Consider the following 27,737-nt stretch of genomic DNA (forward strand, 5'->3'; position numbering starts at 1 on the left):
ATACAGAAACTTTTATCAATTGGGCTTTTTATCATCCTTCTAAAGTATTATTTCTTTAAATTTTCACAAAACACCTTTTGTTTTCAAAGTTACTACTGAAACATTGTTCAGTTTTATTAGAAATTACAACTTAGAAAATGCTATTTACATTTAAGAACTTATATCCTGAAAATTTATGACCTTAATTTTAAAATATTATGTAGTTAAAAATTATGTGTGGACAGTTTTGAAACTTCGGTTTTCATAGTAACTACTTTATAATGATAAAGACACATTTTAGGTGAATGGTGCTATAGCGCAAGGAGACTTAGCAGTTGTTGGTTTTTGTCTGTAATATTGTTACATTGGTGATCTTAAAGATTAATGTCCCAAAGCAGAGCACCATACGCACCAAATTCACAAATCCCAACCATGTAAATGAGGACTGACACAAGAACAGGGAACATTAGAATCTGCAAGCAGCTTCATCCGGTGGTGGGCTCAATCATTTCTCTGTCTTTTCCACACAACTCTGGTCAGAGACTTTGCCTTTTCATTTCTGTTCAGATCCTATAAAAACTGCTTTTATTAATTAACAACAAAGTTATAGTGCTAAGAAATCTTGTTCTCTAGTATCATAGACTGATAAACTTTGCTGTTTGAAGTCATTTTAATGAGAATAGAACATCTCCTCTTACTTAAAGAATCTGAGCCTTTTGAGTCACTGACACAGAAAAGCTGCCTTAATTGTCACCCCAGGGGCAGAGATTCAGATAAAAGGTTTTCAGACACAGCATTCCACATTTATCTTGACTTTTTTGTTTCTAAATAAACAGGGCTCTGAGTCAGCTTCTCAACACTGGGGGTAGTCAGACTATGATGTTTCAAACAGAATCAATGACAATGTTTCTAACAGAACATGACCAAGGCCACACAAATACTCCCCTAATTAAGAGATCACTAGTTCTTTTTTATGTTTTTTTACTTTTATTTTCTTAATTGTGGTAAAATAAATGTTCCTATTTTAACCATTTTTAAGTGTGCAGTTGAGTGGCATGAAGTACGTTGTTGTGCGACCGTCAATGCCTTCCATGTCCAGAACTTTCTCATCTTTCCAAACTGAAAATACATGTCCATTTAAACACTAACTTCCCATTCCCACCCACCCAACCCCCTCACCCAGCCCTTGGCAAACACCATTCTACTTTCTGTCTCACTGAATTTGACTACACGAAGTATCTCATATAGGTGGAATCATACAATATTTGTCCTTTTATGTCTGGCTTATTTCACTTAGCACAATGTCCTCAAATTTCATCCGTGTTACAGTGTGCATCATAATTATCTTCCTTTTTAAGGCTGACTGATATTTCATTATATATATATGGCACATGGCATCTTGTTGATCCAGTCGTCAGTTGATGGACACTTGGGTTGCTTCCACCCTTAGGCTATTGTGAGCACTGACATGGTTTTTAATATTATATATTTATATATATATATATATTTTTTTAATTGGGCTTTCTCACCAGAACTTCCCCAGACCTGCTTTGCTCTCTCACTTCCTAAGCAAAGATTACTGTGATAATCAATCCAGAGGTAATCCCCACTCCCCCTGGTTCCTCTTTAGAACTATTCCAAACCCTACCTTTTAAAATGTCCTTCCCTACTACTTCCTCTTAAGAGAGGCCCCTGGTTCCTCCTGTTAATTGTGACAGCAAGTTCATAAAACTAACACTGTTAAAATTGTGTTCTAGTGAACTTTATCTGATATGCTTTATCTACATCCTATTTAACTAGACTTTTATTTCCAAACACATTTATTTGTGTACTTTCATAAGACTCACACGGAGCCATATAATAAGGGTAGTAGTACTAGTTAGTAGTCACCAAAGTAATGAAACTATTTCACACCTGTAAACTGTCCTACAGTTTATAAAATATTTTTAAACAGGCAGTAGGTACCTCATGAATACTTACCAGTTGATGTTAATATCTCTTCCTTTCAACGGCTTTGTGGAGCTTAGTCTTGAGAAATGTTGACATCAGGTTTACTGCTGTTAATTACTGACAACTGCTATTTACTTCAATCTAGTGATCTGGGGAATAAAGGATGATAAATCTTTTGCCTTTACCCTTTATCACTGTAAAAAAAAAAGTAAAAATAGAAGCCAAATATAATCTTCAAAATGCACCTTGTATAAAATTGACACTCTATAAAGACTTTCATGAAATTTGAACTGCATTTTATCTCGATTCAGTTCAACAAACGCTGAATCCTTGGAGTGTATCAAACACTGTGCTAGAATATCAAAGTAAAAATACAATTAAGATGATATTTATTATACCAGACACTGTAGGCATTTAAGATATTAAAATAGGCTTACCATCTAAGAATAAGATGGTTCATTCTGGGTTTAGAGTTCTTCCTTTGCAGATAAGGAAACAGCTTTACTTTTTCCATCTGTAAAATGGGTTGCATGATTAAGCAAAAACATATAAATATCTAATACATTACATAATAGGTGCTCATTTAATTTATTTCTGGAAGCAAATCAGAAGATACAAAATTTAATAAAGAGAGTTGTACCAATGCTTTAAAGGATTAGAGAGGGCTATGGGAATATAGGGGAAAGGGGTTCATTTTGTCTGAAGAGATACAGGAGGTTGGAAATTGAATTTGATCCTTAAAAAAGGTAACTTTGACAACAGATAGTATGGTAAGCCTATCCCAGATAGAAAGAATATCTTGAACTTAAGCAACTAGAATGATAAGTCTTTAAAATAAGAGAGAAACCCAAAAGAGAACGAATGCAAGAGGTACAAGTAAGAGTTCTGGAAAGGTTGGAGTCACACTTCCATTGGGACAACTACACAGAGGTATCCAGCGGGCAGCCAGGAAGAGCGCACGGAAGGAGACGTGAACGTGGAAGTCATGTACAGAGACGGGATAGATGGAGCAATGGGAGAGAAGAAGGTTGCAAGTTGTCTAAAAAATACAGCTATATGCTCAGGCCAACCTTAGGAACTTCGTTTTTTCGCAAAACTAATTTTTAAACCCAGTTTGCACGTAAAGAAGATTCTCAGCTGGATTTATGCATGTTGGCACATACTGAACCAAGCGGTGAAGCAAGCCCACGAGAAGCCAATTTCTTGGAAGAGTAAGGAGTATCCTTGGAGAGAAATCAGCTAAAGGAAGCAGCAGCCAGAAACAAAGAGCACAGGGCAGCATGGAAGCCGACTAAGTCAGAGGGAGGAAAACTGTAATTCTGACAGCATGCAACTATCATGTAGTAGACTGTCTCCTGGCTTAGTCCCTACTGGTTGTGTGTCTAAGGTCCACGAGAACGGAGAGGTGTCCTAAGAGAGCGTTTTCAATAAAAAGCACATATGTCGCTTGAGTTCTCCACCAGCACAACAAAATAAAAGACAAAACTGAAGCGAGGCAGCAGCAGGCATGGGAACGAAGAGGAGTATCTCTTCCCACTCCTCATACTGGCCTTCCATGCAGAAGAGCAGCCACTGGCATACCAGTCCTGGCCCCATGCACCTGGCCTCTCTAATTTCTCCATGAAAACGCGGAGTAACATTTCAAGACTTGGAACAGGAAATCAGGCAAGGGCAACCTGGTACAAAGGCAGTGTCCTAGGGGGTGGGCGTGTTTAGAAGTCCTACAAGTATTTGGGCAGGAGGCTTAGCAGAGCCGAGGTCCTGTGTTACTCCGGTGGAGGGTCCCAGAGAATTAAGTGTGAGTCCTTTCTGTCACTGGCACCCACAGGTTGTTCAGATCTAACCACCTCCCTGTGCTACCAGGCTACCTTGGTGATTTCTGGATACCTTGATAACAACCTTGAATCAACTAGTAATTGTCACTGCAACCAAGTTTAGACAACTCTATAATATATTCTGAATAGTCCAAGGTAAATGCTACCGGAAATTATGACATCGGGCTAAAGCGGTCTAAGTAATTATTGGACAAAAGAAAATGTGCATGAATATTCAATGTGGGCCATGTATAATAAAAAAAAAAAAGGGCTTTGGATACAAACTAGCTAAATTCAAACCCTACCTCAGCTCATTTCTACCTATATTTCCTTAAACAAGTAGACTCTAGTCTCTCTGAGACTCTTTCCTCATCTTCAAAACACTGAGAGCACTATGGCATTTGAAAAATTATTGTAAGAGCTTCAGATACTATGCATAAAGGCAGGAGAATACCTGGCATGTGGCAGGTGCTTAATAAATAGTATAAATAAATCATCATTATTATTTAACAGACCCAACTCACCATTTATAAATACTGACCATTTCTGATCACGTAGCCAGCATCTGAGAAAACAGACTGTGGCAGAGAGTGAGCATTACCTATCAAACACCCCTCTTTCTTCATGCATATTTCTCAGTTTTAGCAAGACACTTTGCCACCCTTGTGGCTGGCTGTGGTCATGTGACTGAGTTCTAGCCAATCATATTATTGGATTTCCAAAAGTTTTCTTGAAAAGAACTGATTTATCCTTCCTGATACTTAGAATGTTGGCACAGTGGCTAAACCCTTAGTACCTATCCTGCACCATGATACCATCTTAAGCATGGAGCTAGTGGTGAGGATGCTGAAGCAGAAAGATCGGAATGATTTTGGTCTCTCTATGCATGGTGACTTAGGGGAGCTTCCATACTACCTAGAAACTTGCCGGAGGTGAAAGAAAACTCCCTACTTTGTGAAGCCACTATTTTTGAGCCTCTGTTTTTGATAACCTAACACAATTCCTAATCCCTACAGAACATGCTTTGGAGATTGCCTATATTTAAGTGGTGAGTGAAGAAAAAGGAAATCAGAAAGATAACTATTGGTCAAAGTGGTAGGAATAGGAAAAGTTTCAAGAAAAGGCAGCATTACAGAAAATGAAGAAAAAATTTGAAGGTGTGAGTGAAGTCTTTGGTATCAAACTCAGGACGAATTCAGAAAGATGTCATTGTATTTGGTCATTAGAATATAAAATTCGGGGTGGCTCGGTTCGCTGGGTGTCCAACTCTTGGTTTCAGCTCAGGTCATGATCTCAGGGTCCTGGGATTGAGCCCCACATGGAGTGTGGAGTCTGCTTGTCCCTCTCCCTCCCCCTCTGCTCCTCCCTCCCGTCTCACACACTGTCTCTCTCTCAAATGAATGAATAAAATCTTAAAAAAACACACACACAAAATTTCGCTGCAGCTTGAGAAACAAATCAGAGAACTACAAGTTGACAAAGTGAGTAACAAAGGTTCTTTCTTGGTGCCTTGGAGAGAATGGAAGAGAAGCAGCATAGGAGCGAACAAGTTTGTTAAGAGTAAGAACCACAATGCCACTGACAAGAAAAGCTCAAGAAATACAGGGAAAGAGGTAGAGAAGAATGAAATTGAGAAAAAGGTATCTGCAAAAGATTCTGGGAGAACAAATCACAGAGGCACAGCTGCTGGGACAAACCTCAGAATGATCACTTTCACAAATGAAATCTTCTCCTTTGAATGAACACTGGCTTTTAAAATAATTATATTGTCCTGACAAAATTTTTCAAACGTTAAGTGCTGACAGCAGTAATTCTATTTCTACATGGTAAATTAAGTGCCACCTTCAAACACTTGCATTAAATTTTAAATGAGCATAACAGCACTCAGAATGTAATTCTGAAAGGGGAAAAATCTTGCAGCACCAACAAAACACGAGGAAAAGTAATTGTTGGGAAAAGTACATAATTAGCTTTCCATTATTTTTAAAATTGTCATTAACAGCAAATAGACTAAGAGTAAACTAATACACCAGAAATATGTTCATGAAATTAGACCCTCTTCAGAGCTCATCATTTACCTTTGAATTTTAGTCATCTTGTGCCACAACCAAAATTTTAATGACCTGTTTCTTTTTCCCCTCATTGTACAGATCTCATTTTATTTCACAGAACTTATTACTGATACAGCTCAATGTAAGCATTGCTCTAAAGGCAAACTCTACAAACTCCTTAGTACTATTTCATTCTTCAAATTTGTTGTATCTAGTTTGCTTCCTGTAAAAGCAATAAGAAATAGCTACTTCACTTTAGAGAATACTTTGATGACTAATCCTAACTATTCAAATAGGAAGACATCCATTTCCTATCTTCTGATTCTGCACTGACCTCAAAGTAGCCTTTGAATTCCATTCTGAGAAGAAAAGGTATGGATTTAAAAATTACAGACATTAAAAAAAACTAATAAATTATTTTCACTTTTTTTGCCCCATCTGTACAGTGATTCCCAAAGCAAAACACTTCATCTTGGGAGGGTCGGGGATGGGGGTAACATTTAGTACTAGGGTATTTGAGAGTGTGAGTTTAGGAGTAAGAAAGACCTACATTCAAATTCTGATGCTATCTGTGTGACCTTGGGCAAGTAATGAAAACTGTCTACATTTCTTGTTTTTCACTCATAAAATAATAGTAACAACCACTTCCTACAATTACTCCTTTCATTATGATAAATGAAATAAGCCAGACACAAAAGGTCAAATAATGCATGCTTTTACCTATAGAAAATATCTAGAAAAGGCAAATTCATCGAGGCTTAAAGTCTGTGGGCTGAAATGTTGGGAGTGGGAAGGGCAGTAGAATAGGAAGTTACTACGTAAAAGGTACAGAGTGTGTTTCGGGTGACAAGAAAATTTTGGAAATACAGAGTGATGGTTGCACAGTGTGAATGTACTAAATGCCACTGAACTGTACAATTTAAGATGGTTAAAATGCCAAATTTTATATATTTTACCACAATAAAATTTTAAATGGAATTATTTCTTTATGAATAGGAATTAAAAGTTTTAATTTAAAACTTACAGATCGCCAAATTTGGAGGGAGGCCCATCTTAAAATAGAAACTAGGGGACCTCAATCTGTGACTTGATGTGTTTATACTCCAGCCACAAGTCATTTTACATTCAGACCTGAATGCCTATTATCTGTGGGCTTCACACAATCATATTTAAAAATCATAATTGGATTTTTCTTCCAACTTGAAAAATTACGTTTTCTTGATTATGTTTTGAATTCTGGAAAAAAAAAAAGGCATTTGTTTAATAGTGTTGGGAGAAACAGACAAACAAAAAAACTGGTTCGATCAGAACTTCACAAAATACACTAAAATAAATTTCCCAAATGGATTAAACACTTAAATATAAAAACAAGGGCATAAAAAATCCTGAAAATATGTGACTATTTATTTTGGGACAGAGAAAGAATGTGTAATTCTCAAAATCGCAAAGAAACCACTCAAGAAAAGATAGTTTTCATCCCCCACCCACTCATGTGCACACACACACATTTACTATTTATTTCAATACTTAAAAAAATATTAGAAGCAAAATTAACTACAGCAGTCCCCCCTTATCTGCAAGATAGTTCCAAGACCCCCAGTGGATGCAAGATAGTACCTAACCCTATATATACTACGTTTGTTTCTTATACATACATACCTATGATAATGTTTAATTTATAAACTAGGCACAGTAAGAGATTAACAACAATAATAAAATAGAACAATCATAATATATACTGTAATAAAAGTTATGTGTACGTGGTCTCTTTCTCTCTCAAAATATCTTATTGTAACTATATTCATCCTTCTTGTGATGATGTGAGATGATAAAAGGTCTAGTGCTGAGAGGATGGGAGGGGAATGACGTAGACACTGTGACAGACTGAGGCTACTACTGAAAGATTGTCAGAAGGAGGATCATCTGCTTTCTGAACACAGCTGACCGTGTGTAGCTGAAACCACAAAGTAAAACCACGGATGGGGGAGGATTCCTGTAACTGGGGAAAATATTTACAAGAAACATTTCAAACAAAGCTCTGATATCCCCAAATACAAAGAGTTTTCACAGATGAATAAGAAAAATCAAAACCCTAGTAGAAAAATGGTCAAAGATTATGAACAATTCACGAAAAAACGGAACTGGCTGAAACAAAGTAGCCAAAACACCCAATTTCATTAATGATAAAAGTGATTTAAAATTAATAACCACTATTTTGATGGAAATACCAATAGAATGGTTTAAAAGTAGACAGTCTAAGTTGCCACAGAAAAATTAACATAAAAAAATCAACATGCAAGAATAGCCAGCAAAATTTTGAAAAAGAAGACCAATAGGGTGGGTGTGGAATAGTCCTACAATAATTAGGTTCTAGGGCAGGAATAGCCAGACATTTGTAGATTGTAATGCCCAGAAATAGACAATACAAGGGGGGCTTTAGACACCATTTCATATAAGTGATGAAAGATGGACTGATAAATTTTGTTAGCAACTAGGCAGTTATCTGGAGAAAAAATTAAATTGGCTCCTGACTTCAAAATTTACACCAAAATAAAATCTAAATGGATTAAGCATTTAAGTGGGAAAAATTAAAAATAAAATTGCTAGAAGAAAACAACAGTAGTTGTTTTTAGTTGTGCCATTTGCAGAATCTAGGTCCTGGAAGAATAGTACGGCAGATTTAATTTTTAAAGATGGTCACAACCGTAGCTCCTGTCCCACATTCTTCTCTTGCAATATGATCTTAAAACTCCTCTCATTGATCATTGAGCTCTGTGCCCCCTCTCCATGAACTAGGGTGGACCACTGCGGCTTTTTTGACCAGAAGAATATAGCAGAAGTGACTTCTCAGGCTAGATTATAAAATACTTCCACCTTGCTCTCTTGGAATGCTCACTCTTGGAATGCATTCACCATGCTAAAAGGAAGCCCAAGCAGGACCCCATGGCTAGGAACCAAACCACTCAGCTCACAACCTTGGCTGAGCTCTCAGCCAATAGCCAGCACCAACTTGATAGTAATATGAGTGATCCATCTTGAAAGTGGATCATCCAGCCGTGAACTGAGTCACCCCAGTGATGCTAAGCAGAGAAGAGACATCCCTGTTGAGTCCCAGCCAAATAATTTTTTTTTTTAACACTGAGTTTTGGGGTAGTTTAGGGTTAGGGATTAGGGTTAGAGGTTAGGAGAGGGAGAGAGAGAGAATCTCAAGCAGGCTCCACGTTCAGCACGGGAGCCCAACTCAGGGCTCGAGCTCATCACCTTAAGGATAATGATCTGAGCCAAAATCAAGAGTCAGACACTTAACCAAGTGAGTCACCCAGGCACCCCAAGGAGATAAAATCTTTAAATATTAATGGCAATCTGAAACTAAAATCCAAGTAATTGTGATAAAGCACTGAAGGTGGTCTATATGCTTGTGGTGGGAGAGAAGCGGCAAGGAAAGTGAAGGCATGCTAAAGGCATTTTCTTGGTGGGGTGCAAGGGTGTCAGATACAATATTGCTGTGGTGGTTTGGCACTGTATCAGGTTAGTTAGGGCGGAACTTTGGCTCCCAGAATCTCCCCCACCCCCCTCTAGTTCCATTTAGAGTTGGTGTTCTATAGTAAAGATTTTGACTGGCCTTTGTGTCTGCTCCCTAAATCCTTGGAATTTCCCAAGTGAGAAGAGTACCTTTGAGATTCTTGGATATCCTAGATAGTTTCAGGACTGGGTCTGGCCATGCTGGAAAGATCAGCCACGTGATTAGAGCTGAGGCTTTGAGCCACTTGATACCAGTCCAAACTCCTGGGAGAGTTCAATCTCATGGCCAAGGTTCAATCAATCATGAAACCCCAGTAAAATGAAACCCCAGTAAAAACTCTGGACACAAAGCTTAGATAAGCTTCCTGCCTGGTACCACACACTGATGTACCATGAGGGTGATGCACCCTGACTCCATGGGAAGAGGACACAGAGCCTTATATTTGATACCCTCCCAGACCTCACCCTATGTGTCCCCTCTTGTCTCATTTGATTTGTATCCTTTTGCTATAATAAAATGTAATCATAAATATAGCTCTTAGCTGAGTTCTGGGAGTCATTCTAGTGAATTACCAAACCCGAGGGATTAGTGGGAATCCCTGAATTTGTAGCCAACTGGTCAGAAGTGTGGGTGGCCCAGGAATCACTGACCTTGCAGCTGGTGTCTGAAGTGAGGGCAGTATCTAGAGGAATAAGCCCTTAACCTGTGATGTTTGGCCTAACTCCAGATAGTTCGTGTTAGGACTGCAATGTAGTTTTGACCACAAGAGAAATTCACTTGAGATTTGGACATCGTAAGGAAAGGGTGGTCATATTTTTTACACTGCAGAAGATCAGCGGTGGGTGCCAGCGTACCTCATGCACATTGCTATCTCCTGGTTCACCTTGCTGGCGTGGGGCAGCACCCAGCCCATGGCTCCTCCAGGTCCTGCCACATGTCCTCCAACTTCTCTGAGTCCTGAGCCAAAGATACGTGCAGTTCTGTAGCCAAGAGTGCCGGTTACACCTGCAGGCATCATCTGAGTCATCTAAGGCAGAGTGATGAGAGACAGATGCAAGCTCTGTGTTTGTTTTCTAGCAGTTTCCGGTTTGCTCCTGCTCCTGTTCTTGTTCAGCTTTTCTTCCCAGCTGTGGATCTGGCAAACTTATTTATGACTTCAGGCCCAACACCAGATGCAGGGCAGCAGATTTTTCCACCTGCAATCACAGCTGTGTAAGGTTAAATCCCCACAGTAAGTCCCTTATACTTTATCACTCTGATTTTACCTTGACTGCTACAACTGTTTCAGTCTGTCTGATAAAAGACTATAAATTTAATATGATGGATGAGAATTTAAAGGAATACACTGCAGGAATAGAAATAGTATGACACTAGGGTTTTCAATTCTGACTACATACCAGACTCTTTTAAAAAATACTGATACCACTCTCCTCCCCTGAGATTCTGGGGTAAAGTTTAGGCATTAAGTTGATTTTTTTTTTTTTATTATGTTATGTTAGTCACCATACATTACATCATTAGTTTTTGATGTAGTATTCCATGATTCACTGGGCATTAAGTTGATTTTTGAAAAGGGATTCCAGTCTGCATCCAGGGTTATTAAATGCTGCCCTGGAAGGAAGGAAAAAAAAGAGAAAAGGTGATCAATCCTATAAACCTATATACGCAAGTAGGTAAAGCAGGAATAAATTAAAATATACCTTACTATAAGAGATATTCCTAAAATCAAGTGACATAAAGGTATTAAAAATTAACAAATAGACAAAGACAAAGCAGGCCAATATTAACAAAAAATAAGATGTGAAACAGCAGTATAAAACAGAATAGAGTCCAAAGTTAATAGCATGAAGATGGGTCAACGATATTTCCATTAATAACCGATTACAGGACACGGGGAAGGAACGTCATACCTCTTTTTGCATCTAGCAGCGCTTCAGGATATACACTAACTGCACGATGTATTATTACTCAGAGAAAATGATAAATTAAAATCATCTCTTTCAGAACTAAGAGATCAAGAAGAGAAAAATATACAGAACTTAAAACATGTAATTAATAGAACTTATCTACCATATTAGCACATTTAACTCCTTGAATTCCACATAACCGATTTGTTGGGTTAACTGATGTTCTCCATTCTTTCTGTAATAAATGTCTTTGTCCTTGACATATTGCAAGCTAGGTGCTAGTCAACCCCTCCTCTATGTTCACCTGTTCTTGCTCTTACTAGGTAAGTGGTTCCAAACCTGCTTATGCTAGTTCTCATTAATATAACTTCTTAACCTGAATATTATATAAGCCAGTGAATAAGAACATGAATGTGAAATATGAATTTGTAAAATAACAATTTCTAGAAAACTAGTTGAATACTTGGTAATGATTCAGTAAGGATAAATCATTGTAAGAATTTGCTGTCAGATTAAATGTGTGCAAGACAACTGTAAAAAAAAAAATACTAGAATCCTAGAAAACTTGAATCCTTCACAAGTTTCTCTGCATTTGTATTCCACTATAAAGAAACCCAAAATGGAAATTATAGGCAACGCAGTCTGGCAGTGATTTATACAAGAAAGGCCAACTAAACTCCAACTGGTGTAGCTAGATGTAAGGAAAAGGCCTTGGCCCTACATCAAAAGATTGGCAGATGAATGTATATCTATGTGTATTAAATTAAAATGGATGCATTTTCATTTTTTAAATGACTCCTCATTCTAACATGTTTGATTTACAAATCTTGTCAGGTAAGAGATAATTTTGTAAAGACAGAATTTTGAGACAGAGAAAATAAATGTTTTTCAGACATGCATGGAACCATTATAAAAATTGGGAAAAGAAACCTTTAGGCAAATACCTTGCAGACATCACATAGTGCGGGATGGAACTCACAGGCAGAAGGGCCAGCCAAGGAGGATGGGTGTGGCTCCAGGTTCTCCTCAGCAACCCTAGGATAGGTGTGCGGGCCATGAGTCAGCATAGTTAGGTCACTGCCAGGAAACCTACAGAAAGCCTGTGATCATCCAGCTAGTGAGCTGGTTCGTTATCTCTACAAGTTTATGTCACTTTGGCCACATTCTCTGTCCACAGGCTATAAAATTAAAAGTCACAGTAGAAGGAAAAAAAAGTCACTTAGAAATTTAAAAAGGATCTAAACAACTCAATTTAGAGAGAAAAATCAAACATAAAAATACAGACCATTTAAAGGAAGGATGGTGAGTACACTACATGTCAAAACCCAGGAATTACCTTCCACTTCCAGTCAAGATGGAGTAACAAGGATTTACCCTCCTGCCCAAAACAACCAATACACACAAAAAAGCACAAAACAAGACAATTGGACACCAGGTAGAAAGGACAGTGATCCTGAAAAGCAGGAGACGAATGAGGTAAGCTTTACGATTGCCTCAGCCTGCTGCCTTGAGGGAATTTCCAAGCTGCAGTGTGGTTTGGGGGCAGGGTGGGCAAAGCCTGGCAAATTCCACGGGTTGAGGAGCTAAGACTGAGAATCTAGGGAAACCAAGCCAGCTAGAATGTCCAGTACACAGGACTGAAGAGGGTTAAGTTGCCCAGGAGAAAACTCTCAGAGATCTGCAGGTTTCCTCCAGTATCCATGAGAGTAATGAACAGCATATAGGTTTGAAGAAATTATCTAAGGCTGAGAAAAAAATTGTCCCAAAAAGTCAGAGGGAATACGACTCAGCACTCACATAGGACCAGGAACAGTATCTGTTCCCACTAGTCAGACCAAAAGTCTTGGTAATTCATGAGGCACCTGTTACAGTATCCAAGAGTTTTGCCTCAGTCAGTAATGGGGTGAGTTAATCCTAAATAGTTCTCAGATTCTGCCTAACAAATCTTAAATCATGTCCTGGATACAATGGTTTACAAGTAACGTATGTGTGTCCCAGAACAAAGCTCAAGAATATTTATAGAAATACAAACTATCAAGTATCCAGTAAGGTAAAATTCATATTGCCTAGCATTCAATCCAAATGACAAGGCATGCAAAGAAGCAGGAAAGTACATCCAATAATGAGAGTGAACCAACAGACACCAACTGAGAACTGACAAAAATATTAGAATTAACAGGCAAGGACATTAGAAATTACTATAACTTTATTCCATTTGTTGAAAATTTAAGTAAAGACAGTGAAGATATAAAAAGAAGATCCAAGTCATGTGCTAATTAACTGGGGTGGGGGGCGGAGAAGCCTCTCACAATCATATGTATCGAATCATGTTGTATACCTTAACCGGCTTACAGTTTTGTCAACTGTACCTCACAGAGCTGAAGAAAAAGAGTAACAATCAGAAGTGATGTAAATCAAACTTCTAGAGAGAAAAACTATAATGTCTAAGATGAAGATTACACTGTAATTGCTGACTAGACACTTCAGGAAAAAAAAAAAAAAAGACAAGTGGGCTTGAAGACCTAGTAATACAACTATCCAAAATGAAACAGAGAAAAAATAATTTAAAAAATAAACAGCGTATCAGTGAGCTACGGGATAACATCAAGAGGTCTTATATAAGTGTAGTTGGAGTTTCCAAAGAGGAAATTGAGGACAAAACTTTTAATAATGGCCAAAATTTTCCCAATTTTGATGAAAATTATAAACCTGCAGATCCCTGAAGCTCAATCAACTCCAAGCAAAAGGAACATGGAAAAAACTGTATTAAGACACATTATCATCCAACTGCTCAAAATCAGCCAGAGAAAAATGACACATTATGTACCTGACAGCATATTTCTTACAGGAAAAAATAACAAGCAGGAGGACAGTGAAGCCACATTTTTAAAAGTACTGAAAGGAAAAAAAAGGCCTGTCAAGTTAGAATTCTGTACCCAACAAAAAGGTATTTCAAAAACAAAGGTGAAAGATACTTTTTCAGACACGAAAGCTAACAGAATTCATCACCAGCAAAGCCAGCACTGTAAGAGATACCCAAAAAACTTCAAGTAGAATACCAGATGGATAAATGGATCTACACAGAGGAACAAAGAGCACCAGAAATGGTAACTATTGGAATAATAAGATTTTTATTTATAAATCTCTTTAAAAGAGAATGTTTAAAAAAAAACAAAAACAAAAACAGGGCGCCTGGGTGGCTCAGTCAGTTAAGTGTCTGCCTTCAGCTCAGGTCAAGATCCCAGGGTCCTGGGGTAGAGCCCCATGTCGGGCTCCCTGCTCAGTGGGGAGCCTGCTTGGAGAAGGCTGCCTGCCGCACCCCCCCCCCCACCACTCTGTCAAACAAATAAATGCGCTTTAAAAAAACAAAAAAAACAATGCAGTGAGGGGCTTTTACATATATAAACTGTGAAACAGCACAGCCTCTAACAAGTCTGACCAGGATGTAGGAAGAAATATATCACGAACTAAAACTGGACTCTAACTGGAGGAAGAGTTTAACAAAAATTGTAAGAAATACCATGTACTTCTATCAATTAATTTGGAAAGATAAAGAAAATGGTTGATTTTTTTTTAGAAAGGTATGAATTATTCAAATTGATTTCTGAGAAAGTAGGAAACAGTTTCCCCCATGGCTAATAAGGAAAAATGGGGGGAAAATCATTTATTTCTATTTTATCTGTTTTATGAGTTCAACAAGTCTTAAATTAACAGATAATTCCTATATTATTCAATTTTCTTGCCAGGGCATAGAAAAAGATAAGCTTACCAATTCATTCCATAAAACTAGCAGAACTATAATTCCCAAACCAAGATAATAAACAATTTTTTAAAGAAAACCTCATGAATACATATCTAAATCTTAACATTTTTTAAAAATAGAATTCTAGAGTGTTAATGGCACAGTATCTTGTAATACAGAGTTTTTATAACAGGATGAAATGATGGTTCAGGATTAGGAAACCGATAAAAAAAAGAGTACTATGCTGAAGCCTCCCTTTTTTATTCAATTATTTGACAAATGTTCATTTACTCATCAAAAATTTACCAAGTATTACTGTAGTGCCAGGCACTGGATAATGAGAATTCAGTGGTAAGACATGGTCTCTGCCTTCATGGAGCTACCTAGAGAGATACAGATAAAAAGAAAATTAACACAGTATAAGGCTATGACAAAAAAAATACAGGGTACTATTACTGTATTACATAAATTGGCACACTAGGGTGCTGTTGGAATAATCCTGTTGAGGATGACTGCCCCTTCTCAGATGATGGCAGTTGGTGTGAGGAATATGGACCTACAAAGTATGATTAGAAAGTAGTATCAAAAATGTTGGTTGATTGGATAGAGAAGGGTTGAGTCAGATTCTTTGGGGTCTTAATATCTTAGTGTTATACACAAAAGGGTCAAATAAGTTCGGAAAATACTAGGTTAAGCATAAAGATTTCTTTACTGCAGTACTTGTCAGAAGCTTTGTGGTGTTGTCACTAAGAGAAAGACACCCAATGTTAGATAGTACCCAACTTTACCAAAACACTTGATTACAGAACCCTTATTGTGCAGAACACCTTGTGAGAATGGTGGTTCAGGAACACATGGGGAGAAACTGCTCCCACAGAAACACCTCTTCCTTCCTACTGCAGCTCCCAAACCGACGTGAATCATCTTACTAACTATATTCAGTTTGTTGAGGCTGTCTTGTTTGATCCCTTTACACAGGACATTTATTGGTTTGACTACCCTCAACTGGGAGAGATTGAAGTGAAAAAGTTTCGCTGAAACCTCAAAAGGGGTGTGTCCCAAGTCATTAAAAAAATAAAAAGATTATTCCGAACCAGGATTACCTATGAATCAATATGAAAAGAACTGACCCAAAGATAAACTGCAATAAAGCAGAATACATCTTTGTGAATCTCTATAAAAGCTAACAAATACTCATACAGGTAAGATACCTGAGAACAAGCTCATTGGAAACAAATCCTTCTATTAAACTGCTAAAGCAAACAGAAATTTTTGATCCTAATGCTCTCCATGTTGAGTAAATAATTCCATTTGCCTAAAACTGCATGCATTTTATTTACAAACAGGGAAGACCTGAGAGTACGTGAACTCTCAGAGGCTAACTTGAACTAGTTAGCTAATGCTCAGAACTATAATCCATGTCACCAAAAATCTGATTCTAAAATATTAAGTTCTGTATGTACAAAAGGAGTATTTCAGGATGCTCTAAGAACAGACATTCTTAACATTAGGCAATCACTGAATTGAAGCATATTGCTAACGTCGTATACAGTAAGTGATGTCAAAAAAATAAGGCACGGTCCTTTTTGTCTTCAATATATTAAAAAGCAACAGTACAAATGCTGTGATTAATACTAAAAAGGATCAAAAATTTTCAAGGAATGATATTTTTATAAACAAGTTCTACAACAAAGAGGAAACAGCATCTTGATACACAAAAGTTCTGCTAAACAAGATCTTAAAATTTTTAATCAGAAAATGTTTAAGACTAAATTCTTTCAAATGTTCAAACAAAAAAGCGACCTGTACAATCTCCATAATAAAAATGTATCCTTATACACATGTCCTGGGCACTTTGAAAATGTCAGAATTTTAAAAATTTGAGTGTTAGAGGCAGCACTTAAAGGCTTCAGGAACCTTTTTTTTCCCTCACAAAAGCATACTTTCAGTAAAACATTTTACCATTTTTATCTGACTATGCATTTACATTTGTGTTATTCCTGAAAAGGGGGATTTATATTAACACTGTATTTTTAATGTAAAAAAATACATTTAAAAATATTTAACTTCCTGAGTGACTTCAGCTATACATCAAACATGACTTAATGCGCAAATTCTAAAATTTTAGAATGAGATAGCATGTATAAATTTACAATTTTATGTTCAATTGGAGTAAAATTCAAAAGACCAGGTCACAGAACTTACACTAAGAATTCTCTAAGAAGTCAAATATGATTTATCCCCAAACTTTACCAATAAGCTTTCTACATAAAATGTTAGTAAAATGAATCACTGAAATTAATTTTCTCATTTAACAAAATATTGATAGTCAATTCAGACTATCAGAACTTGAATGTTTTCATTATACACACCAAAATCTGATTCACTAACAAGAAACTTCTTGCAATACAAAAAGATAACAGATAATTAAAATATTTGCTTTATAATACAACCAACACATATAATACATCCCCCTTCCTCATTTGTCTAAAATGATTAGGAATTGTGGCACTTTCTTTTGCATAAAACCCTTTCCTCTTCATAAAACCCTGAGGTGAAAGGTTATTACTGTAGTAAAACTGGAACCACAACCCTTATTTCTGTATTAGACTGTAGCAATAGGTTTTAAAAATTTTATAAAGAAACGTGGCAACTTGTAAAGCTGCTCTATACAGTTTAACAAAACATTTCCAGGTCAGTTTAGCCAAAAGGACCTAGAATGACCCTATAACAACTTCGGACCTAGAATGACCCTATAACAACTTCGTCCTTTTAACACTTGTTAGTGTCGAGATGAACGCCATTTCCCATCTCGGCTGTTGTCTCTTCTGTTATCATAGTCGTGGCTCCAGCCATCGGGATTCCTATCCTCACTGAAGCAGTCATCCCTGCTTCCTCTGTAATGATGATCAGACCCATGGTCGGTGTACCACTGTTCACGGCTATAATGCCGATCCGGGATGTAGGGATGAGAATTCTGTCTGACTTTACGTTGTGATGATGGCGTATCTTGGCGCCACTGGGAGCTTGAAGACTGGTTAAAACTATGACTATGCGATGGGGAAAATCCTGATGGATCCAGATGTGGAGAACCGAATTTCCCACCATAGGACATCTGTCTCAGAACACTATTCATCTAACAGAAGACAAAAAGGAAATGTTAACTACAAGTATTTCTAGGTATCAAAGCCAATATATATTTAGTCACAGTGAACCCAACACATAATGATGGAAAAGCAAAATTACTCTTGCCCATATAGATCTTAGGTTAAACAGAACTCAAAGTAAAAAAAAAAAAAAAATACAATGGCTTTGCTCATTCCAATGTACACCTGTAAGCTATTTGTACATAACTACTACTCCTTGCCCTCAAGAATACAACTTAGAAGGGAAGAGGTCATACAAATGATTATAATGTAAATCACTGTCTAATGGACACATAAAGAGCCAAGAGCTCAGGAACATTAGGAAAGGCTTCATGAAGGTGGCATTTTTGTCTAAGTATTAAAAGTATGGATGGAATATTTTAAGGGGGAAGTATACCAAGGAAAGGAAATTGCAAAGATAATAAGGAAACAATGAGTTTGTAGAATAGCAAGAATTCTGACTGATAACAGATCTCATAAGCAGTGAATAATGGAGTTAGGCTAGAAAGGTTTATTGGCATCAGATGACGGGAGTGCCTTGTAAGTAGGCTAGAGAATTCAGACTTTATCTTGCAAACGATAGAAAATCAAATTACCAGGAAGATAAGCGAAACAGGATTGTAACATTCATTTTGAAACATTGTGAGATGTGAGATGGGCTAGTGAGGAGAAAACGGAGACAAGTACGAACTGCCTAGACCAGTGGTCCCCAATGCTGCCTGTGGATAAGCATTAGCCAGTCATGATTTTTTTAAATAGCCTATACCACAATGAGAAAAATATGTGGTATTTACATAAAAGTTGACATCCCCTTATATTGGTCCCTCAAGTTTACTTTATTTCACTTATATTTTTATTTTGCAGACCTGCAAAATGGTGAGGGGTCACAAGTCAACACTGTGATTTGGGCAAAGAAAAAAGGAAGAAATGAATTCAAGAAAAGGAAAAAAATAAAGGATCTGGTGACAAAATGAAAAAAATGAAAGACTGGAGACAAAGATGGAACAGTAAAACACACCGAAGATTTTAAGTCTATTCTCACAGTCTCGTTATTACAGAAAAAATGGAAATGAAGAGGAAACTGGTCAAAGAGTCCAATCAATATATTCAAGTACTGTTATTAAGCATTAAGGAGAATGTACGGTAAGAAGCTCTTCAGCATAGGTTGCAAGAATATCAGAGAATAAATTTCCAGTCCTTGAAACACACACATACACCCCCAACCCCCAACAATGGCTGAAGAAAAATACAAATGTGATATGCAGTTCTTCTATTTATCTTCAATCTGTTAAACATGTTTTTCAGCCCAGTGAAAATCAAAATGGGTGATCAACCTACAGAGATCATGCTAGTCTAACTAACTTAGAACATTATTTAAGAATCATTTGAACATTTTTTAAAACATTTATTTTAGAGAGAGTGAGCGAGCGCATACGAGCGCACATGCATGCCCAAGTAGGGGCAGGGGCAGAGAGAGAGAGAGAGAGAGAGAGAGAGAGAGAGAGAATATCAAGCAGACTCCCCACTGAGCGCAGAGCCGGAAACAGGACTCGATCTCACCACCCTGAGATGACCTGAGTCAAAATTAAGAGTCAGATGCTTAACCAACTGAGCCACCCAGGCACCCCTGTTTGAACATTCTAAGTTTTTGGGTTTTTTTTTTTTTTTTGAAGATGTCTGAGTTTTAGTCAACATTTTTGCACAACCTCTAGAGACATTATTTAACTTCAGTTATAAGTGACCTTTAGACCCAACAAATATGTCTCAAGAAGTGTATTTTAGTTTATTTGCAGAGGAAAGTAAATGAGTGATAAATTTTATTTTACAGCCGTGAGAGAGATGCAAGTTTGTAGCATAATGTTGTTAATTGGCTGATAAATTTAGACTGGGTGTTCAAAGAATTAAGGTTTCAGCAAGCGTTCAATATATCAAAATGTGACTATTTTTGGGAAGCTGAGTTTAAAACCCTCAAAGTACATAAATCACTGGTAAAAGCAATTACAACTTCTGCTTTTGTCTTTGTAATACAAAAAACTTCTTGTGACAAATTTTGAAAACTTCATAAACTGAATTGTATTTGCAAGTGTACATCGTATTGTTGCGTTGCATAATTATCATATAACGTGATACTTCAAAAACCTAATCATGATTTTCTGGGTTTTCTATTTTAATTATATTGTGTTGCTCTTTTTCATTAAATTTTCTGTGTAACACTCCACGGTTTCAAATTTTAGCAGGCTGCAACTTAATCTCAGTCCTGCCTTTGCTAATTTTATGACCTTTCTAACCCTTAATTTTCCTATATAACAGGGCATATATCTCAGTTACCCTGAAAAATAAGTAATATATGTAACACTTTTAGGTGATATTGCCTGACACATATTAATCAATACACTGTAACTATTTTTATTTTTGTAGGGACTTCATTTATGTGTGTGTGTGTGTGTGTGTGTGTGTGTGTGTGTGTGTAAGCTACTTAAAGGCAGACTTAGTCTAGACATTTGGGTAACCCCAGTTCTAGCTCTAGTAGATGCTAATCAAGGTCTAATTTGTTTTAAATTCAAAAATTTGATAATTTACTCATCATGAAACTAACTTTTTAGGTAATACCTTAGAAATTATTCAATTTGTAGAAGACTGCATGGTATTTTTCATGGCTACTAAGAGACTAGCTTGTCTGTACCTGTGAGTAAATAGCACAACAAAGATATGTGCTAGTTTTTTTAATAAAAGGAATTATTACTTTATTTAAAAAGAAAAAAGAAAGGAAAAGAAAAGAAAAAAAATAAGGGGCGCCTGGGTGGCTCAACCAGTTAAGCATCTGCCTTCGGCTCAGATCATGATCTCCAGGTCCTGGGATCAAGCCCCATTCGGGCTCCCAGCTCAGCAGGGAGTCTGCTTCTCTTTCTCCCTCTGCCCCTCCCCCCTCTGCCCCTCCCCTGCTTGCGCTCTGGTTGTCTCTCTCTCAAATGAATAAATAAAATCTTAAAAAAAAAAAGAGAGAAGAGAAATATCAACCTACCACTGCTTGTCTCTGAAAATTTTCTGGAGAAGAGAAAGATCTCTGAATTATCTGTACTGATGGAGTCATGTTATCCACAGTCCTTTCATACCTGTGAAAAATAAGAAAACCAACATATAATCAACAGTTTAACATATATTTACTACATACCAATCATGAGCAAGACACAGTGTCAAAGGTAGGAATGAACAAGACAAGGTATCTATCTGCTCTCATGGATAAGGGTAAGGATTCAGACAGTAAAACAACTTCACCTTGTTACAAGCGATATAATAACTGATTAAAAAGCAAGTAATGGGATAGAGAGAGGGGTTCTATTTTAGCTCTTCTGGTCAGGGATGGTCTTTCTAAAAATGAGACACATCTGAAGTGAAAACTAAGTAACAAGATTACCTGGAGACAAAACATTCCAGCCGAGGGAAGAATTAGCACAGGGGTAAGCAAGCTATAGAGCCTGTGGGCCAAACCCCGTTTTTCTAACACTACTGTCTGTTTTATCTATGTAGTGTTACAATGACAAAGAAAAAGAAAAAAAAAGTATGGCCTGTAAAGTCTGAAACATTAACCATATGGCCCTTCACAGAAAAAAAAAAAAAACAAAAAACCTTGTCAAACCCAGGACTAGGGCAGAGGCCTAGGTTGAAAACTAAGATGAAAGGATTTGGTTGATTAGATATGACAGATGAAGGAAAAAGAAAAATAAAGGATAAAATCTAGATTTTTGGCTTGAGCAATTATGTGGGCATTTACTGTGAGAGGGAAGAGGAACAGGTCTGGGGGAGCAAGAAATTAAGAGTTCTGTAACATAAATAGGATATTAATTTTAAAGAATTATACCTATTCTCAATTCCTAAAAAAGTAGCTTGCTCTACAGAAAAAGTCACTTTAGCAAGTGCTTTAATTTTATTTTAAAATACTTAGCATCAAATCACTAACTGATTTGTCTCATAGTTTAGATCTTTTCATTTTGGGTTTTCTTAAATCCGGTTAGACGCGTGTATGTTAAAGGGGTAAAAAGTATTAATTTCCTTTTTTCTTTAAGATTTTATTTATTTATTTGAGAGAGAGAATGAGAGATAGAGAGCACGAGAGGGAAGAGGGTCAGAGGGAGAGGCAGACTCCCCGCCGAGCAGGGAGCCCGATGCGGGAACTCGATCCCGGAACTTCAGGATCATGACCTGAGCCAAAGGCAGTCGCTCAACCAACTGAGCCACCCAGGCGCCCCTATAAATCTCCTTTTAAGAAAACAAAAACGATGTGCACTCTAGCCTTAAATTAAAAACAACTTATTTACTTGTATATTTTTTTCCAGAGAAATTCTCAGGGAGGTAAAACTTTTTTCCTCCACCTGAGATACCTTTGAAGCTTCTACAAAAGTGGTTTGAGATGCTTCAAGTTCCAAATGTGCTGAGAAGTATTTAAACACAATTTCAGTTGGCAAGAAAGGTTGCTAAGAGGTACCATTTTTACACTATTCTTTCTTGGAAATTTTACTTTCCAGTTATCTTTTCATACTGAAGTGACTTCGCCCCACATCCTGGCACCACCCTAATCCAAACCAACAACCTCACCCTAATAACTTCCTTGCTATCTTGCTACTAATAGCAATACTTAGCTGCCAATAGCTTCCTAACTGGTCTATTTTCAGCCTTGTCCCCTCCAATGAGCCATTCTCCCACAGGAAGCAAACAACTAATTAAAATACAAACCTCTTCTTGTTACTATCCTACTGAAAACATTTCAATGTGTCTCTACTATTTTTAGGAGAAAATTCCCAAATCTTAACTATGGTCTGTAGGAAAGATCCTCTTTCTACTTCACCAACATCATCTACTACTCCATTTTTCCTTCATTGTCATCTAGATACATCTGCCTCTTTTAGTTCCCCATTCATTTATATCATCTCTCCCCGTTAGACCTTTCTCCGAGCACATCCTATGATTTCTTTAGAGAACTTATTAAACAGGTAGTCGCCAAATATATATGTATCTTCCTATAGACTTTTAAGCTTCACTATGCAGCCTATGACAGTGGCTGGGGCTCAGTCACAATGCCTGGGTTTCAATCCCAGCCCACTGTTCCTGAGCAGTTCAAACTTGAGCAAGTTAATGTCAGTCTTCACTTTCCTCACATACAAGGTAGAACTAACAATAATCCCTACCTCCTAAGACTGCTGTGAGAAATAAAACCATAAATGCAAAGGACTTGGTGAAGAACCTGACACATGACAGATATTTGTTGACTCTTTCTTGAATGAAGCCCATTATGACTGATGAATAGCTCTACCGATAAACCAGGGGGAAAAAATGTCCCTGGTAAAATATTACGCTTCCCAAAGCAAATAAAATTATTTAGTATAAACATGGTACCTTTTCTAACCCTTAGTAGCTGGAAGAGACTCTGGAGAGCATTCAATTCAGCTTTTCCTTACAAATGGAAGGACAGGACCAGAGAAATGAGACTACTTCAAGATTACACAATCGGAGAGGCAGACCTAGAATCCAATTCTATAACCTCTTAGTCCACCAGTCTGTTACTGATAGGTACTTTTAAACTGCAAGTAACAACAAATTAGTGGTCAAAACTAATTTGAATTTTTAAAAGAAAATAAAATAGAAAATTGAGTATACTGAAAGTAGAGAATAAGTAATGTTCTGGGAAATTTCCAGTTACATATTAAATATGTGGCTATGGGTATATGTCTTCACAAATGAACGTAATTATAGGTTCATATATATCTATTTTAGGGGTACTATATGTCTGTAGTCCCCTTAAAATAGATACCTAATTATAATCCAAAATATAATATAGCAGAAAAATAAAGAAGTAGGCACTTAAAGAAGGAAACAAATCTCTCAGTATGTTTTGAGATCACTACCTAAAAAATTTCTAATAAATGATTTTAACAACAGGTCCAAAATATTACCTGCTAGGAGATGTAGAGGTAGGGCTTGAGTTTCCAACATGATGCTGGGGATATGGCAAACTGACATCCTGTGAGGCATGGCTACTTCCTAAAATGAAGTAATTTGAGAAATTATCCTTGACAGAACAAGTTGAAATTTCATCCCTCCTACCCCAAAACATGCCAAAAAGGTAGACTGAAGCTACAAGAGAAAACTTCAAATTTCACTAGACCGCTTTACAGGTTCATCAGAATGAAAATTATGTGTTTAGTATCAGATACATCCAAAACAAAGGGTTCCAAATAAGTACTATCCAATGTACAAATATCCAATCTGGCCACAACATTCTGATCCCCACGCTAAATTTTAACTGGATACATGGAAAGTTTCATCCTCACGTGATCCAGAATCAAAATTTGTAAATGTAAATCACAAAGCAGCCAGGAAAAGTATTTTTAGAAAACAACCTCACTCTTTTCAGAGCAGGAACCCAAACCCAAGTCTTCCTAACAACAAAGTTTATGCTCTCTTTAGTAACCCAAACTCAATTCTAAAATGACGATTTTCAAAATCCATGTTATCAACGTTATCTAGTTTCAGGGATATATAAAGCTTACCACCCACAAAGCTTAAGGTATTTTCATCCAACAAGAGGTTCTTTAAAAATTGAGTAATAAAATTAAAAACAAAGAACAAAGCAGCAAAAAACCCATCTCCCTAAACAATAACACTGAACAGTTACCTGATCTAAATTGAATTTTGATGGGCCTCCCAAAAAGTTTGATTCCATTAAGTAGATTCATCGCATAAGGAACAGATACTTCATGTTTGAAATTCACAAATGCGAACTGTTTTGGTTTACCATCCTTATCTTTTGGAATTTTCACCTTTACTACTGGTCCAGCCTACAAACAAAAGAAAGTCTTCAGAATTTAAATGAGGAAGTTTAAAAACAACAGAAATGTAACCAGGAAAAGTCTAAAAAATGGACTCACAGGGATTTCCACCTCAATTAAACATTCTATAGATATGACTCAACACTTGATTCACTTATTTGGGGAAGGAAGCCTATAAGGAACTGGAAACAGTCACTCAGTTTACATTTCATATGACTTTTTAACAAGGCAACCAACATCCACCACTTTCCCACTCCAGGTACCGTTTATCAAGAGCTAGAAAAAGTGGTTTCCTTGGACTAAAAATTCACTTTTGTACTGATTAACCACATATTACCAGTTGTTAGAGAATGGAACTGGAAAGAACAAGAAATTCTGAATTTTTAACACATTTTAATGCAGATTCAAATACAGAAACACTACGAGTCTGCTGTTCTATGGAGTAGTCTATTTTAAATTATTTTAACGCTGCAATTAATTAAAAAAAAACTTAAATGGAAACAGATACTAAACAAGCAACTGAAATCTAATTAGCCAGATAAACCGAAGACAAAGTGCCTTAAGGGGAAGGATGACAAGCAAAGGAATAGGAAAAAGCCCTGCTCCACGAAGAACCCCCACATATCGTGCCCCTTCGGATCCTTGAATCTTTACCTCGGGAATGCTTCACTGAGGAAGCCTCCACCACCCTGGAGTGAACTAAGGTTCTTCCCATAAAGCGACACCCAGCGAGCGCCTCACTTTCCTAGTGGACCTCCGGCCCCAAGCGGCCCACCCGTCGGGCGCCCGGACCCACAGACCCGCTTTCCCCAAGAAGGCGGGCATGACCGTCGGACTGGGCCGTATGGGAGCCGTATAGCGAAAGGAAAAGCCTGCTGTCGGCCGCTGACCTGGTGGAAAAGCTCGAAGAGGAGCTCCTCGGTCACTTTAGTTTCAAGGTTGCCCACAAAGAGAGTGCGATCCGCTTCCGCCGCCGCCGCCCCCATCTCAGCGTCGCCCCCTCCCTAAAAAGGCCGAGGGGGTCGTCGCCGTCGCACTTACTGCGCACTCTCGGAAACCCCACGTCCTTGCCCTCCCGGGCGTCACGGACGTAAACGTCAATCCCGCTCGCTCCCGGCCGGCGCCGCGGCGCACGGACGCGCTGCGCATGCTCGCGAGGAGAGCGCCGGTGAGAGGCGGCTCCTGGGTCGGCCGCGGCTCTACCTATGGCCGCACGTTTAGGCAGTGGCGGCGTTCGAGACGGCCTGGACTGATCTGTGGAGCCGCGAAGGGCCCACCTTGACCGAGGGACGCAACAAACACTGCGGGCAGTGTTTGAGGATGGCGCTGAACAATGTGTCCCTGTCCGCCGGCGATCAAAGGACCAGGGTGGCCTACCGCGCGTCCCACGGCGACCTCAGCCCGTCGGCCTTAGCGCTGGCGATGGTCTCCGGAGGCAGCTTCCTCGTTGCCAGGCCCGAGGCTATTCTTTCAGGACCCACTCCTCGTCCGGCCCTGCGGCCGAGCGTTCGTACCGAGAGCGGTCGGACGAGTGTGGGCGGCCGGGGCCCGACCCGCTTTATAAAGGGAAGGGAACCTGGTGGACAGAACCGGGGCAGCCATACCAGATTCTCACCGTATCCGACCCCCGGGCTTAAATTGGATCTCCTGAGGAGCCTGCTGCAACAGCGGCTGACTGCCATTGGAAGTGTTATCGCAGCCCGCCTTTCGGCTTAATACCCCCCTCTGCCCCTCGACTCGCTTGTAAACGAGGGCCTCCCTAAAATCCTTCCTTGGTGCCTTGGCAGTCTTATTTTCAGAGGGATGTATTTTCGTTTTAATATAAAAACACGTAGGAGTCAGGTTAATACGGCTTAGTACAGAGGAAGATTCTTACCGCTGAATTCCGATGGTTTGGGGCGGCCAGAGTGATTAAATCAGGAAGGAGGTAGAAGAGATTTTCTTCTTAGTCACAAAGCTGAACCACCCTTCCCAGAGGTCTGCAATCATTTTTCACCCCTGGTGCGCTCCATCCCAGCAATGGACCCAAATTTCTCTGCTTTCCACAAACCTTCTCTCCCACCCTGGCAGATTCTCCTACCTTGAGACTTGTAATTGGAAACAGCCTACGCCTCTACCCCAGACTATTGCCGTTACGTTTACTTCTGTTGCTGAAAAGGAAATGCTTCTTTTTACTCCCCTGGCTTATACTTCCATAGGGCCTGAGGCTTATCCAGTCCTCTTGCCTTTAACCCTTTTCCATCTCCCTCCACTTTTTCTTCAGGAATATCTGCAAACTCCAGTCGCAGTCATAACCAAAAACAAAAGCAAACCTAAACTTTGCTGCTTTTTCACATTATTAAGCTAGTTTCACTTATTTTTTTGCCAAAGGCTCCAAATGAGTTTTTACATTTCTATTTGTCATTTTATTATTAGCATTCAATCCCAGTTTCCTTAATCTGAGTCTGTTGTCCCGAAATAGAATGGTGGATAATTTAGGCTTACAGTCTCCTGTTAGGAAGCGGTTCATCAATTCACTGTAGCATCTTCCCCAAATGTTCTTGTTTATATTTATTCATTCACCATTCAACAGTATTTGAAGATCTTCCCAGTGGTGAGCACTGTGGATAAACTACAGTCAAGGAATGTATTCTAGATAGGGAGGCTAATAAATCAATAGGTAATCACCACACTGCACTGTTCATTAGGTGCAGTGATAACAATAGCATTGGTTGCAGTGGCTCTCCATGACACTGTACTATCCTGGTTCTACCTGGCTGATCACTCCTTATTTTCTGATATTTTTATTCTCTTAACCATAT

General features: G+C 38.3%; 2 protein-coding genes and 1 long non-coding RNA gene across 4 annotated transcripts; 1 reads left to right on the forward strand and 2 right to left on the reverse strand.

Moving 5' to 3' along the window:
* Positions 1 to 1,513: 1,513 nt before the first annotated feature.
* Positions 1,514 to 10,973, reverse strand: LOC114211279 (uncharacterized). Its single transcript, XR_003609724.1, has 4 exons — positions 10,172 to 10,973; positions 2,367 to 2,443; positions 2,175 to 2,281; positions 1,514 to 2,078 (listed from the first exon to the last, which is right to left on the reverse strand). It is a non-coding gene; the product is annotated as an uncharacterized LOC114211279 (long non-coding RNA).
* A 1,146-nt stretch (positions 10,974 to 12,119) lies between these two features.
* RBM7 (RNA binding motif protein 7) lies at positions 12,120 to 26,024 on the reverse strand. Of its 2 annotated transcripts, XR_015766633.1 has the most exons (6): positions 25,827 to 26,024; positions 24,783 to 24,945; positions 24,061 to 24,148; positions 21,135 to 21,225; positions 15,273 to 18,102; positions 12,120 to 12,259 (listed from the first exon to the last, which is right to left on the reverse strand). XR_015766633.1 is itself a non-coding variant. In XM_028106038.2 (5 exons), exons 1-5 carry the CDS (start codon positions 25,920 to 25,922, stop codon positions 17,749 to 17,751), a joined length of 792 nt encoding a protein of 263 aa, XP_027961839.1. In that variant the 5' UTR covers positions 25,923 to 26,024; the 3' UTR covers positions 15,131 to 17,748. The 2 variants fall into 2 exon arrangements, 1 of the variants encoding a protein (XP_027961839.1); XM_028106038.2 differs by lacking the exon at positions 12,120 to 12,259 and having other exon boundaries at positions 15,131 to 18,102.
* A 232-nt stretch (positions 26,025 to 26,256) lies between these two features.
* CUNH11orf71 (chromosome unknown C11orf71 homolog) lies at positions 26,257 to 26,652 on the forward strand. Its single transcript, XM_028105754.2, has one exon. It carries the CDS (start codon positions 26,257 to 26,259, stop codon positions 26,650 to 26,652), a length of 396 nt encoding a protein of 131 aa, XP_027961555.1.
* Positions 26,653 to 27,737: the final 1,085 nt, after the last annotated feature.

Source organism: Eumetopias jubatus, unplaced genomic scaffold (genome assembly GCF_037043125.1).
Source record: "Eumetopias jubatus isolate StellerSeaLion01/CBP00866 unplaced genomic scaffold, mEumJub1_p1.0 scaffold_13, whole genome shotgun sequence".
NCBI lineage: Eukaryota > Metazoa > Chordata > Mammalia > Carnivora > Otariidae > Eumetopias > Eumetopias jubatus.

Excerpts from the sequence above, each read along its gene's own strand:
- RBM7 (XM_028106038.2), bottom strand. The coding sequence starts at position 25,922 with ATGGGGGCGGCGGCGGCGGAAGCGGATCGCACTCTCTTTGTGGGCAAC. Across the intron at positions 24,946-25,826 it reads TCTTCGAGCTTTTCCACCAG|GCTGGACCAGTAGTAAAGGT; the intron begins GTCAGCGGCCGA and ends TTTTGTTTGTAG. Across the intron at positions 24,149-24,782 it reads CAAAATTCAATTTAGATCAG|GAAGTAGCCATGCCTCACAG; the intron begins GTAACTGTTCAG and ends ACTTCATTTTAG.
- CUNH11orf71 (XM_028105754.2), top strand. The coding sequence starts at position 26,257 with ATGGCGCTGAACAATGTGTCCCTGTCCGCCGGCGATCAAAGGACCAGG.